This window comes from Abramis brama (genome assembly GCF_963993115.1).
Source record: "Abramis brama genome assembly, chromosome: 3".
Taxonomy (NCBI): Eukaryota; Metazoa; Chordata; class Actinopteri; order Cypriniformes; family Leuciscidae; genus Abramis; species Abramis brama.
Window position 1 is genome coordinate 54,604,335 of NC_139965.1, and position 15,096 is coordinate 54,619,430.

Consider the following 15,096-nt stretch of genomic DNA (forward strand, 5'->3'; position numbering starts at 1 on the left):
AATAACATCTAATGCTAATTGAAAGATTTCAAGTCAGCTGCTTGCATCTCATTCTCATGTGTTTCCCTCAATGCCATGTCCACATTAACTCCCATATTCTGCGTTTATGCCTCGGTCCTCAGTTACGTAAGCTCATCACACTTGATAGCTCAGACATTATCTTCTTAGTCTGCAGGCTACAATCCCTTGTACGCACTCACTATACAGTACAGTCAAATGTGGGATGGAGTCAGTGAATTACTGCCTTCAGCAAATGGAGCCAAATCCTTCTTTATCCTCTTGTCTGAAAGACATAAACTTTGTCTGGATGCTTAATTTCTCCTGTGAGGAGTTTTGCCCTCCTACGTGTTCACCAACTCCTCATTTCCTTTCACCAGCATTTCATTATCACAGCTTGGGTTGTAGACATTGATTGCTGATGTTTAATTTATTATGTTAATTATGGTTTCAGGAAACAGTTTAATGATGATATTACACTGTTTATTCTTCTTTTAATGGAAAATTTCTAATATACAAATATTGTTAGATCATTATTACAATAGAATAACTGCACAACATCTTGAGCAATACTGGTAAAATAGTGAAGGTACTGTATATTCCAGAGACTGTGTAAACGCCAGTTATTGCCATTCGAAACGCTGTCAACAGTGTCAAATCCCATCTGCTGGATTCTGAGCTGTCTTTTTATATATATATATATATTTTTATTTTTTTCATTTTCATTCTCCATGAAACAGTAAATCAAGCTGCAGCGTGGCAGTGTGTTCTCAGTACTGCCACTTGTGAGTAGCAAGCCTCAAACTGAAAAGGCATAGTGGTACGGTTGGCTATAGCAGTATATCATGCTATAGTAGTATGTTAGATCAAAATTCTAGTTCAGTGTAAATGTTACTGCTGGATCATACAATATACAGTGGCACCCCAAAGTATCTGGATACTGAAAACCCACTGTATGAATTTTACTGCATTAGATACAAATGTTGAAACAGGTCCCTTTAAACTAAGGGTTACCTCACCTTAATTTATTCTCTTTATACTTTTGAAATTACTTTGTATTAACTGGTCTAAAGTGTGAATAGCAGAGTCACCACGTGTTTGACAATAATCTGTGTGGTGTGTAGTCATTAATATTTTTAGTCAAATCCCATTGTTTTTTTGTTTTCTTTTTACAAAACTGTATGAGTTTAGCGCAATATTTGACCGAAAGAACAGTTATTTTTGTCAGTTAGTAAACAGCTCAGCCACTTAGATATCACCGCGTTATATCATGTCAAATCAAACTTGAAATGGCCTGAAAACATGATGACTGTGGGGTTTAGTGAGCAATCAGCTTGGTGAAATTAAAGATTCATCTTCGTGTATGTGACCAGCAGTGTTTACATGGCTGTTGATCCAAAAATAAGCTGACTATTAAAACGAACAGCTGAGCTTCAGCTCACAAATAACATATTGTTTAAATTTGTGCTGCCTTTAGTTAGTCCTATTATTTTGGAATAAATGTAAAAATGCTTAAAACACTAGCTTGATTTATACTTGTTTTGAATAAATAGAGCATTAATTAATTTTTTTATGTAAAAATACAAAATAGAATTGTATTTTTTATGTAATGTAAGGTTGCCTAATATTTAACCAGGAAAATGAGACAACATTAAGTGTAGCTGGGACATGAATTTACATTTGATTTATAAAAAATAAAAAAAATAAAAAATAGAAACTGTGAGGGCAACACTGCATGCATATATTTAAGCAGTTGAACATCTACATGATTTATGATTTAAAAAACAATACGAAAAAAATCTAAGTATATCTTTTAAAAAATAGCCCTTTTAAAAAGTTGACTACCCAAATGAAAACAACACTGTCCGCGAGAGCGCGCCTGACCGGTGACGCGCATCCTCACTGCATCAGACAGCAGCATCAGCTGAAGTTGTTTAACGCTGAACAGAAGAGCAACAGTCACAGTCTGCCCCTCATAAGTGCGCTACACACGGAGACACAACTGGAAACAAAGACTATTATTACAATGGAGAAGAATCTCGACAGCATCTCATCTCGAGTGGACTCGTCAAGTTCGTCGAGTGGTAGGACTAAAGGTGCATGAATCATGATTATTCTCTCGCGCACCTTCACATTTTATCATGCATGTCTCGCATGTGAGTTTGGCAACCTAACGGTCATGTTTGTACTTTTGCCGTTCTTTGAATGAGAGGTTCTTTATTACAGCTGCTGGTACAACGAGTTGGGCAATTCAGGCCACCTGTTACTTTACATTGGCCATAGATTTGAAATATTTATATTGTCATGGCATCTAGATGAAAATCGTGATATTGAAGCTTAAGTTCAGGCTTTAAGCTGTGTAATAGCCTAGGCTACTTTGTAGAGTAACTAGATGGACTAAAATGAGCTGTTGTGTTTTAAACATCAAGGTTTGTTCACTGTTGACGTGTTTCAGCATATATACATATATATATATATATATATATATATATATATATATATATAAAAATGTTTTAACGCATCCTTAGAAGCAGCTAGCAAGTGGGATGAAACTCACTGCCTGCGGACACAATCCCTGACCATGATACAGAGAATGTCTATAAAAAACTTTCTACTCTTATAAACTACAAACCCTTAATATTTATAGAACATTATGGGCTTTGCCATCCAGCAATCACTGTAAATCCAGCTTTACGTTCTTTTATATCAAGTCGATTTCGATTATTAATAAAATATTAATACCACTTCTGTCAAAAACCCTATTATTTTATGAAGTATATAGCCATTTAACAGAGAACCTTTTAGATCAAATCTGCCTTCATTATATAATTGACTCTTGCCATATGCATCCCAATGTGTCTGTGAAAACACAACAGCATTAATATAACCTATTGTGTGTTGCTGATGGTGGAATGACCTCAAGTGCATTGGTACTTTGTGCAAACCTGGAAAAATGTTAATTTCCCATTATCTTGCGTAGTATAAAAGATTAAGTCCTCACATATCACTGATTTCTTTGCAATAATAATGGCAGAACAATTGCGGAAAAGCATGTGATGGTTATCTCTGCAATAACAGGATTTGTACTAATGGTTTGTTGTCCAATAGTGACTTTTTATCCCCTGCTAGTCCATGTGTTCTGTACTAAATGACATAGCCTATGTAAAGCTTGTTTGTTTAAATGGAAGGAAACAATTTGATTCACTACACAATTACTTGCATTTGCTCTCTACTTCACAAACAAGTTATTAACATAGACAAAGAGAATAATTAGCATTTTCATGGCAAGGAGATGATATTTAAATCTTGAATCTGCAATGACATTAATGTGTTTTGCTCGCCTATAATGGATCTTAACATTCACTCTTTTACATAGAGAAATATTGTGTTTAGAGTGCTTTCAAGGGTAATGCCATTTAAACTTGTCTTTTAAGGTGAAATTCTTACAGCTGCTACAAATTAATCTTGTGAGAAAAGACACAATCAATGCAGGCATTAGTCAAAGGTTAACGAGGATGAGGGATATAAAAATGAATGTGAACTATTGTCTGATGCCATCAAATTTTAGACCTATTTCTAACCAGTAGCGTGGGAAGGGGGGTGCTGATGCTATGAGGAGGGCAGCCCCCTCCTCATAGCATCAGCACCCCCCTTCCCACGCTACTGGTTAGAAATAGGTCTAAAATTTGATGGCATCAGACAATAGTTCACATTCATTTTTATATGAATGTGATATAAAGTGGGGGGCTGTGGACTAACATAATATTGTACTTTAAAAACGTGAAATAAAAATAAATAAATGGACAGCGTTAACTAACTCTCTTATGCCTAATGTAGTGAGTGTTCAAGCTACTGAGAAAATGAAATAAAATTTTAATTTGTCATGCTTTGTTCCGATCAGAGCACGTGAGTGGAGAGCGCATTTCTGAATATTCCACTCCCTCGCTCATTCCACTCAGGGTCGCTCGCTCAACCCAGAATGGCCTGCTGGTTCGGAAATATGTGTAATAAGGGCTGCCTCCGACTAAAGTTTTTTTCTAGTCGACTAGTAGTTGTTCATTTAAGACATTAGTGGACAAATCGCCCCTTTATATTAATTTTATTACTTAAATAGTAATAAACTATAAATAACTATATACAGGATAATGAGCGTGTGTAGCCGCACTCAAGCGCACGGCCGCATGCATTAAGCTTGCCACAATGAACCGGCAAAAGTATGAATGTGTCAAAAATAGCAAGGAGACATTCAATTGTTTATTAATAAACTGCTGTTTTCTGTGTTGCTGCAAAAATGAAGTTAGCGATGCGGACTCGACGCCAGAGAGAAATGCATGTGAAATGCACATTGGATTACATAATCAGAGAGTAGCCTATTTCTTTTCGTTTTGAATAGTTTCGTTTAAAAGTATACATTTCAAGCTTTCTATAATATATAGCCTATATTTCTAAAATCTGTGAGGCACAAGCTGAGTTTCGGCGCCCTCCAGTTCACATGCAATGCAAGTGATTGTGCCAGCGCCTTATTACATTGTCTGCTATATATTTGCTTCTTATTTATTAAATACAGGCAATTGGTTGATAAAACATTGATTAAAATTAAGATACAATTTATACAAAACGAAAATCTTAAAAAAAAAGTCTTTCTACAAAACAAAACTCAATGAAGTGGTCAAAATCATGTCTTACCCACTCCATGTCTCCAGTCATATTGCCATCTCATGATGTATCTTTATCTTTCTTATGCTGCTTATGCTCACTTTTATAATTAACATTGATTAAATTAAAAAATAACATTAGCCTATAATATTTAAACATAAATATGAAACTAAATGTTTTCTTTAATGGCTACAACACATATACAGTACAGAGAAATGTCATGTTGTCAGCCACAACATAATGACGTCACATATTTTCCAACCCAGCCCTCAGCCCCCAGCCCCCCTCGCATGAAACAGCTTCCAGCGCGCCTGTTTCTAACTACATCATTGCCCAGTGTGAAAAGTGAATTAGTTGATTAGAGTAAATTATGTTTACTCGAAAACGATGTACTAAAAAATGTTCCTTTGCTTTTTTCGCGTAGAGATGACAATGTTGTAAAAACGATCTTCATTTACGAGGATCCGCGAAAACCATAGACAGTTTAAGAAGTGGACAGAGCCATCTCATTGGAACTCAATTGAGACAAGTGAAGCCCATTTTTAGCGATTTTTTTTTATTTATTTTTTTTAGCACTTCCGTTCCTGACACGCAGACTCAAACCGACTCAAACTAAGCTTGATGACGTGAGCAACCTGTCTGACAGATGTAAATCTTCTCGTAGCTGTGCGTGCAAACTGCCAACGTTAATCTTGCAGAGACGGCGAGCTTGAGCAAAGAGTTCTTTGGCGTGAGTGAGCAGGAGTAAGTATTCTGATTAATTATTTTGACAGTATAATGTATCTATGGGCTTCTACCTTGACGTCCCCCCGATTGCCTGCGAGCTTCTCCTCCTGTCTGTACGGTAATTTCTCTACTGTGCGACAGAGAGTCGAGTGGTTATGACGCAATCGTTAGCCTATTTTTACAAAAACTGTTTCTACGGGGCCATAATGTAACATAGAAGGTAATGGAGCCCTTTATACATTGTCGTGTTTCTTTAGAAATAAATAATGGACAAATGGAGTCTTTAAATGCCTCAGATGTAAAGTTATTCGCTGTCAAAGTGACGCCAAAATGAATGGGAGTCAATGGAATGCTAACGCAAGTGAAGTTCTGCTACAAGATGGCGGCACGCGGCCGGCTTCAACTTCCGGTCGATGGATTACCCGCCTGGCGAAAACTAAAAACGTTTTATTATGCTGCCAGGCCAGTAGTTGGCGATGTTATTTTGTAAAGAAACACTATGCGCCTATAGACACATATTACACATGTGCATGATGACACAGTTTTTACAAATATGCAGGTTTGTTTTTAGAGGAGAAAATAACGTTATCGGTTTCAAAAACTTGCACTTTGAAACCCGTTTTCAAATGTTTGCGTTTTCAGGCACCCAAAACGCCGTCGTCGTGTAATCGAACAGCCAAGATGCATTAAAGTTTTATGTTTTTAGTTGAAAATGGTCATGTAAACCCCTTAGACACCTGTAGCTTAAAATGTTTTATAAAGCTTTAAATAAAAAAAATTATGTACAAAAAGGTTTTTTGTTATTGACTCGCTCTCATGTTGTTCCAATCTTTTTCTGCTACAATTCTTCTGTGGAACACAAATGGAATTTTTGAAGAATCTTCATGCAGTATTTTAGCGTCCACACTAGTGGATGATATCATTCTGTTTATTCTAAGCGCGCACTTGTCTGTCACTTACAAATACAAATACTTAAATGCTCAAGCTCATTCCAGCAGGACGGATTCTGATTGGCTGTCAATGTTTTTATTGTTCTTCAGCTGGATAAAATCATGCTGAAAGTGATTCCAACAATATCGTTTCTGTGGCGTAAACTCTGCTATTCTATAACTATAACTATATCTTTATCGTTATCTTTATAGTTAGCGTCCTTTGTGTGAATGGTAGTTCTTACAGCTCCTGCGCTATATTTTTAGTCTTCTGAAACCGTATGATAGAGTCATGTGAGGAACAGACTGAAATGTAAGCCATTGTTCACAGAATCTTTTTGTAGCTCTCTCGTCTCATTCATTATCCTGCATATTCAAATGTCCTCAATGACTTCAAACCAGGTATGATGCGGCAGGGCGACTTTTTTGGGGGGGATCTGAACATGATAAAAACTATCAATGGATTATTGGTGGAAAAGAGCTGCGTAAAGATTTTTCGAAATATCTCCTTTTGTGTTTTATGGGGGAAAATAACATTCAAATTGGAAATAACATGAGGATGAGTAAATAATGAAATATTCCTTTTTTAGGAACTTGATATAAAAGGAAAAAAAACATGCAAACATTGATCATGCAGAGAAAGCAATCTGGCACAAATAAGAAGACAGTGCGTGCCAGTATTAGGTAGGCGACAATTTTACTTTGCAAGTTACTTAATTCTTAATTCCAAACCCACGCTTTGGAAACTAGCCACTCAGTTGGAAATGTGACTGTTGTGGCTTTGAACAGTGTTAATCTTTAAGTACATATTTACATATAGAAGAGTGTGAGTCTGCTGAGCTTAGCATGTTGAATATTTAAAATCCCGAATGGTAGACGAGACGGAGGAAGTAGGCTATTTTACATTTGGCATGCTGACTACAACGTATAATGAGACACTTGTTTCCAAATGTTGAGGCTTGAAAACTGACTATCATTTTTTTGCTTTTTTTATTTTCAAAAGGTCACACACTGTGCTCGTTTCATTTGCACTTGGTGAATGACTCAAACGGTGTGTTTGCTTTAGCATTATTAAATATATTTTGATCGGCTGATGACCTTGTGGCAGAGTGCAGCTTTCATCTGAAGCCAAAGGTCTGGTAGCCTTTTGTACGCGAGTCATTACCTTTAGATCCTTTAGTAATGCATCACCGGCCCTCTCTGTAGAAGTGTTGGCTTACGAATGTCCGTTTCTCAATGTGTCTTTCTCTTTTATTGTCACGCAGTTTTGTGTTGCATAATCAGTGGGTGGTACCAAAGACTTGCCAGGTGGACTTTGCTTGTTACTTGGGAAAGTCTTTATTTTAAAGGCTTAACATTGCCAACCAGCCGTTCATAATCAACATTGTCTCCATACATTTATAAATTCCTTGAAAAATAAATGTTAAACCAAGTGCGAAGTACAAGACTGAAGCTTTTCCCCTTTTTTTGTGCGACTAGATTGACAAAGCACCCCAGATCATCAATGAACATCATTGTACATGAGCATCAATGAAATTACAGTAGGGTGAGACAGCGGGGAATGGGAGCCAAGCAAAGCATAACTACAGTTATGGAGGAAAATGATCTTTTAATTGCTCTAGTTGGCAATTAGCTGTGCACCATAAAACAAGAAATTGTCGGGGGGGAATTCAATAAGAAATTTATAATTGTTTACATGAACACACTGTTCGTGTTTTAGCATCTTATTCACCAAAGGAATTAAGAAATGCTCTTTACCATAATTCACACTGCTTGTCTGGATGTGTTCTTGTTTATAATATTTTCTCTATCATTCTTCATGTTATGTTCTGTCATGAAGAGCTGTGTAGTTATTAGAGGAGGAATAGGCATGAGGCGGATATTCTATCTTGGATTAATTAATCTCATGCCTATTCAAGAATTATTCTCGTCTATAAGTACAGTAAGCAACATGATGACCTTTCATACAATGTTTTTACATATGTTGGCAAAGCAAATGCGCCGATTACGCACTGAGGTGCCATGCTGAGTTGCCAAAATTCTTTAGGAAATTCTTTAGATTCTTGTTGCAATGGAAACACTGACACAATGCTCATATCTTCACATGCACATACATTTTCTATATAATTTAAAATCTACTACTACTAATTGTTTATTTTCAGTGATGGCCACCGAATCTTCCTTTGGGTCACTATTTAACAGGTTTTTTCAAAATACAATATTTTTTTTCTTTTTAACCATGGCATTGCCTCTTACAGAAACAAATAATTTGTGCCATTATTAGTCTTCATTCTGTTACACAAAGCTTTTCTTGGAAAGCTTTTCTTTCTGGATGGAGATGGTGACCACATATGGAGCTTTATGCTCTGTTAGCTGGACAGCCTGTAGCTGTAGCGGTGATGATGAATATACTTTGCCCTGAATCTGTCATATGCTGGAGGTGGAGATCTGCTTTGGAAGTTGATGGTGATAATAATATGTCTGAAATTCAGATCGATGTTTGGAGGTCTGCAGTGTGCACGCATGGATATATACACACCAGTTTCACAGTTAATTAACTGCCGAATCATCACAAAAAGTGATAACCAGGCTATAAAAGTACCAGTGTAGTACTCTCAACTGTTTAACACTTTTTTTTTTTACAGAACAATTCTACAGAATTTGCTCTAAAAATCAGTGTAGATCATGTAAGTAAAGCAACCCAGGCTCATTGAAAAATACGACTTTGGCAATATCCAAAAGCCAATATGTACATTTTCACTGCAGTTTTGCTGCTGAAATGAACACTAGAGGCAGTATCACCAACAACTTTTATTCTTTTTTACACAAATTATGATTATATGGACAGATTATTGATTAATACAGACTTGGTTATACCATAGAACCAGAATACATGTTTCCTTGCACAATACCTCAAAACGCTTTTTACCAGTATGATTTGTAAACTAATACATGTTGACATTTACAATACACAACCAGCTCCATATGCATGGCTTTTCTGACAAAATAAACTTGTTACAGTGATGTGGAGCGCTTGGGTACGAGACCTATGAAAAACAAATCACGATAAAAGAGCTCAAAGCCTTCTAAATGGCATGGTTGTATTACAAATGTATTTTTATCTCACGTTTGCTTTTGTTAACACTGTCAGTTAGGTCTAGTGTAGGGTTTAATGTAGGTGTTTTTTTGTGTATTAACAACTGTAATAAAATATTCTCATTTAACATTTCACTTTTAAAATTCAGTGAAACATGTTACAAGCAATGCATTATCATTTAGCAAAGATTTTCCTACGGGCACGTTTTTTTATTCTAGGCTATAATGTAAACCCGCATCGTCAATAGAGAAAAAGACCTTCCGGCAGCCATAACCCTGTGGCCCAAGACTGGTTGCCCACTGAAGCTAAGCAGAGTTGAGCCTGGTCATTACCTGGATGGGAGACCTCCTGGGAAAACTAGGTTGCTGCTGGAAAAGGTGTTATTTAGGCCAGCAAGTCTGTGCTCACCCTGTGGTCTGTGTGGGTCCTAACCATGAAAGTGCATATCTATAGCACAAATTGTATTTATCGTGCAATTTATACGCAAAAAAGAGATTTTATGTGCATATGATTTTCAAAGATTTTTCTCTTGCATATGATGCGCAGTTTCCGCGTGCATATGAATACGCACTTTATGCCGTGTAATATGCACGTACTCCACACCACTAATCCTACCCAAGGGGTTTACAGTGCGTATCATATGCGAAAATAGATTCGCATTTTCATGAGATTGTGTTGGTCCTAATGCAACGTGTGGGTCAAAAAAGCACTGTCCTATGGATGAGATGTTAAACTGAGGTCCTGACTCTCTGTGGTCGTCATAAATCCCTGAATGTCCTCCGAAAAGGAGTAGGGGTATAACCCCGGCATCCTGGCCAAATTTGCCCATTGGCCTCTGTCCATCATCATGGCCTCCTAATCATCCCAATATAAAAACTGATTGGCTTCATCACTGTCTCTAATGTCACCAATAAGCTGGTGTGTGGTGGGCATTCTGGCACAATATGGTTGCCGTCGCATCATCCAGGTGAATGCTGCACTGCTCCCTTCCATATGTAAAGTGCTTTGAGTACCTAGAAAAGCGCTATATATGGTAAATGTAAAAAATTATTTTTAAAAAATTAGCACTTATGTGCTAGTGGACGAGTCACTTGATAAGTGAGCAACGTATACGTTTTGCAAAATTGTTGCCAGAATCCTGTATTTCCAATGAGAAAATAAAGTCATTCAATTCTTTCTTGGCCTGGTAATAGGCTGTGTTATGGCGCTTTTCCATTACCAGTACCAGCTCAACTCGACTCGCCTCGTCTTGGCTCGGCTCGCTTTTCGCTCCGTTTTCCATTGCAGATAGTACCTCCACAATAGTACCTGGTCGCCATAGTGACACCGCAGGAAACTGCCGTGACTTAATCTTCTACACGACACACACCCGCTACCCACACACACAGGACAATGGAGGAAAGCTAAGCAAGGAAAGGCTGTTTTTTATTCAGGATACTCCGTCTGTCGCGTGCAATGATGACGCAGTGAACAGTGACGATTCTCTCTGACCAATCAGCAGTCTGCCGTGATTTCACGTCAGATTTTAGTAACGCCTCAGCTCGCTCAGAACCTCGCCGGAGGTGATACGAAAAAAAGTACCTGGAAGCAGGTACAGGTACAACTTTAACACAGTGGAAACCCAAACAAAGGCGAGCTGAGTCGAGTCGAGGCGAGCTGGTACTGTGTAGTGGAAAAGCGCCATTAGAGAGAAAACAATGCTCCATAAAAATGTAGTACAAGAATCAGATTTCATGACGAAACACAATATTATTAAACAGCACAAACTCAACCTCCAAATCTTGGAATTGTCACCTTAAATATATTTATGCGGCTTTGAGCCCCAATATAGTGTGTTCATCCACTTCACACCCTTGGAAAATCAAGGATTAATTGCCACGAGTAATTCCCGTTGGTCTATCGGGCTTTTTCCACCAGGTTTTGTTTGCTGTGAAGCCAACTTGTGTTTTTCCCGTCGGGAGCTAGCGATGAGCATCTGCCAGGATGGCGTCCTGCCGTCGGAGCGAGGACAGGCGTGAGCGGCGGAGGGCCGAGAGCCCGCGGCAGAAATAAACTCACTGGGTAGAGCCAACAGAAGGCGTTTGTTTATGAACGCCTGGGGCCAAAAGGAGAACGGACACGCTTTCATGTTTAGAAGCTCCCTCCAGGCTTGTTTATGCCACATATTCTGCCATATATGTCTTCTTAGCTTACTCAAGTGTAATGCCAGCGATCGCGATGGAGAGCAGTTTCTCAAACGCACACTTCAGCATCCGTCTGCTGTGGTTTGAATGAATGTTAAGCTGCCATGAAGGTTAATGTTTCGGATTGGTCTTGGTTTCATTACTTGCCTTTTCCTTGTGAATTTGACCTGCACTTCATCCTCTCAATCGCAAAACCTTTGGGTGGTGTCATAAATGTAATTTATAATCCCGCAGCTCTCATAGACTTTTTGCAGCACTAATTGTCTCTGATGGACATATCAATATCATTGATCTTTTTTCTGATCATAAACTGTTAAGTTTTGATGCCTTCATATCTTTCATTCTCACTATCTACAGTCGAAGTTATATAATTCATAACTGAATTGGCCTATTGTAAGATCAAAGATATGACAGAATCTAAAGACAAGCGTGCAAACAGATCCGTCACAGATCAAATGCAGCCACTGATGCAACTCTCTTATCACCTGAATATATTAGAGCATCACTAAAGATTCCTTCCTTTTCTGTCACGATCAGAACATGTGCCCTCAAATCCACAAGATTTGAAGCCATATAAAGGAAGTTTTATAATAATTTAAGACCATATATATATATATATATATATATATATATATATATATAATATAATATATATATATATATATATATATATATATATATATATATATATATATATATAATATATACTGTACACACACACACACAGACACACACACACACACACACACACACACACACCGTATACGCAGTATATAGATAGATATAGTTCTATAGAAAACAAAAGATTTAGAGCCATCAGCATTAAAAATTAGTGACCTTTTATAACAGGTTTTTAAGCAAAATTAGTCCGAATTGCTTTTGTATTAACCAAGGTAACAGAACTGATATCTCTGCACTCTTCTAAGCAGTTTACCTTCCCTACCTGTAATCTCATGAAGTGCCAAATAGTGATTTTTGCATAAATCATCACCAATCTGGATAATGAAGTAGAAGCAGATGTGGGATTTTATTGGGCTTCGCAAAGCAGTAAAGTGTTTACTCAGAGTAATTTGAAGCTCATTCTGGTTTTGAATGTACTGATATACAACACTGGCATCTAGTGGCTAAATTTCAACATCATTTTATATAGTGGAGACCAGGGGGAAATTGTAGCACACTAAATTTCCTTGGGTAGGATGAGGACTCTGCACAGGCTCTGTAAAGTTCAGTCTTTTCTTGAGAAAAAGGAATGAATATTTGAAAAATATGTGCACATAAGCAATTCTGGTATTTTTTAATTGAAGCTTATATCTGTTTTATTAGAGTGTTGATTAAAATGTAACATGAATGATAGATGTAGATAACATACAAGATTTTATCATGGCTGTAAGTTTTGGACAATCATAATACATGCAATAAAAACTGTATAAGGCTACTGAAATGAAAAATGTAATCATTAAAATGCATTACAATTTTTTTTTTTTTTATCCTGTAATTGGGATAAACAATTTCACTTTTTATATTAAATTCAATATGATCTGTGTTTCCCATTATTAGCTGCTTTTCACAATTATAAACCTTTTTTTTACACACAAATGTTCCAGAAAGGATCTCCAGAATCAAATGTGAAATAAAAGTTGCATTTTACCTTCAATTCAATTTCTTTAAGTTTGATTTATGACCTGTATTTTATTTTGACATGCATTTAAGTGCAAATAGCAATAGACTCTATTTACACTATGTAAAAATAGCTGGGTTTTCTTTGCAGTAAGTGTAAATAGTGGTCAGATGCTATTTATACTTATAAATAGTGGCAGATACTATTTGCCCAACCAGACGTCAATGGGCGGAGTTTATGTAAATAGCCTCTGCCAACAAGTTGGGATATTTGCACTTTGCTTAAATCTACCCCGTTAATTTTAAATACTTCCTGCTATATTCAAAAACATTTATATGGCTAATAAAAATAAAAGATATAAAACAGAGCAGCGTGGTTAAAGCAGCGTTACATCATATGGCAGTAGGTGTCGACAAGTGTCTTTATTAAAGGTGCCTTATGTAAAAATAAATAAATTCATACTCCACATTCCATACCAGATGGGGGCAGTATACCTCCAGAAAGTGAGTTGGTCTACTCTAGAGTATGAATATCTTCAAGCTACTCCCCTTCACCTTTACCAGTGAATATGTTCATATTCGTTTTGTTCATATTACATTTTTATTGTTAGTTTGAATTACATTAATTTGACAGACAGCATTCGCTGATGTTGACCAAGCTAGCGCCAACGTAACCAGAGCTTCCAACTCTCACGCATTAACCGTGAGACTCACGCAAACACTTTTCACACGCTCTCACCCCACACATCAATTTTCTCACGCACAGAAAAATCGCGAAGCAAAGAGGACACGGAGACCGACAGACTAGACGGAGCAGGTTAGTTATGATATAAAAAAATCTCAGCTCTCAGATTCTGTCAATTAAATACCGTTTTGGCGCTTGTAAATGTTACACGACAGATCCCTAGCGCATGTGAACCGATCATCTCTACTAGCTAATAGTAAAAAAATCACGAACACTGAAAGATACAGTAACGTTAGGCTACAACTTACCAAAATGTATTCCTCATACATAATATCGACCAATCAGTGTTTTTTATCATCGTGAAGAGGTCAATAACACAGCTGGAGAACAATTATGTCAGATTTACCTCAGGAAAGCCATTTAATATACATAATATAGGTCACGTAGTTGGCAAGAAAAAAAGAGCAATAGAGATTGTGCTATGTGTACTATATTACAATACTGTATTTATGAACGTTATATACGTTTATCGAACAGCCTTCGATACATTTCTATGTTATAACTTCCCGAAAATCTACACAAACATATAAAACAAACTTCTAACGAAATACTAACAGCATCTTACTTACCAATCCAAACGAAATGTTGCAAGTTCGAAGTCAAACCTCATTTTTTTCATGTCCATTAGTTGTCTCCAGCGATGGAAAGCAGTGCCAATGTTTACTCTGGTTCTGTTCCTTTTTTATCATATTTTATTTGAATGTAGTAGTGGGCAGTAGGCTACTTTCCACACGATTGACATCAGGTTCAAGTACGCCCACAAGCCGTGCGAGTTATTCGTGTATTGCATGTTTGGCTGGTGGTTATGTTGCCGGCATACCGCCTCCCATGGCCGAAACTGGTATTACGACACCTGTCGGGCCGTGGCTATTAATGCTAATGCTAATTGAGGTTGATATCTCTGCAGCACTATAACTTGACATTTTTTTTAATGACATCATCGCCCTTATTTCTTCTCATTCTTTTGATGCATGTAGCTCATTTTTTGGATATTTTTACCTCAATTTTTACATAAGGCACCTTTAACGAGTCTCAGAATCATTTATTCAGCAGGCTGGTTGCTGGAAACTATTTCTTCCTTAGAAAATTATGCTAAAAATAAATCATATTCATTTCAGCAAATCGTCTTCATGAATGAGTCATTGA

General features: G+C 37.1%; 1 protein-coding gene across 2 annotated transcripts in view; it reads left to right on the forward strand.

Annotated features, from left to right (window-relative positions):
• Positions 1-1,813: 1,813 nt before the first annotated feature.
• The window catches only part of kcnip4a (potassium voltage-gated channel interacting protein 4a), a 199,151-nt gene continuing 185,868 nt past the window's right edge, over positions 1,814-15,096 (forward strand). For both annotated transcript variants that reach the window (XM_084109433.1, XM_084109428.1), the window contains exon 1: positions 1,814-2,093. In XM_084109433.1, coding sequence (XP_083965559.1) covers positions 1,847-2,093 — 247 coding nt within the window. In that variant the 5' untranslated portion in view covers positions 1,814-1,846. The remainder of the gene's footprint in view (positions 2,094-15,096) is intronic.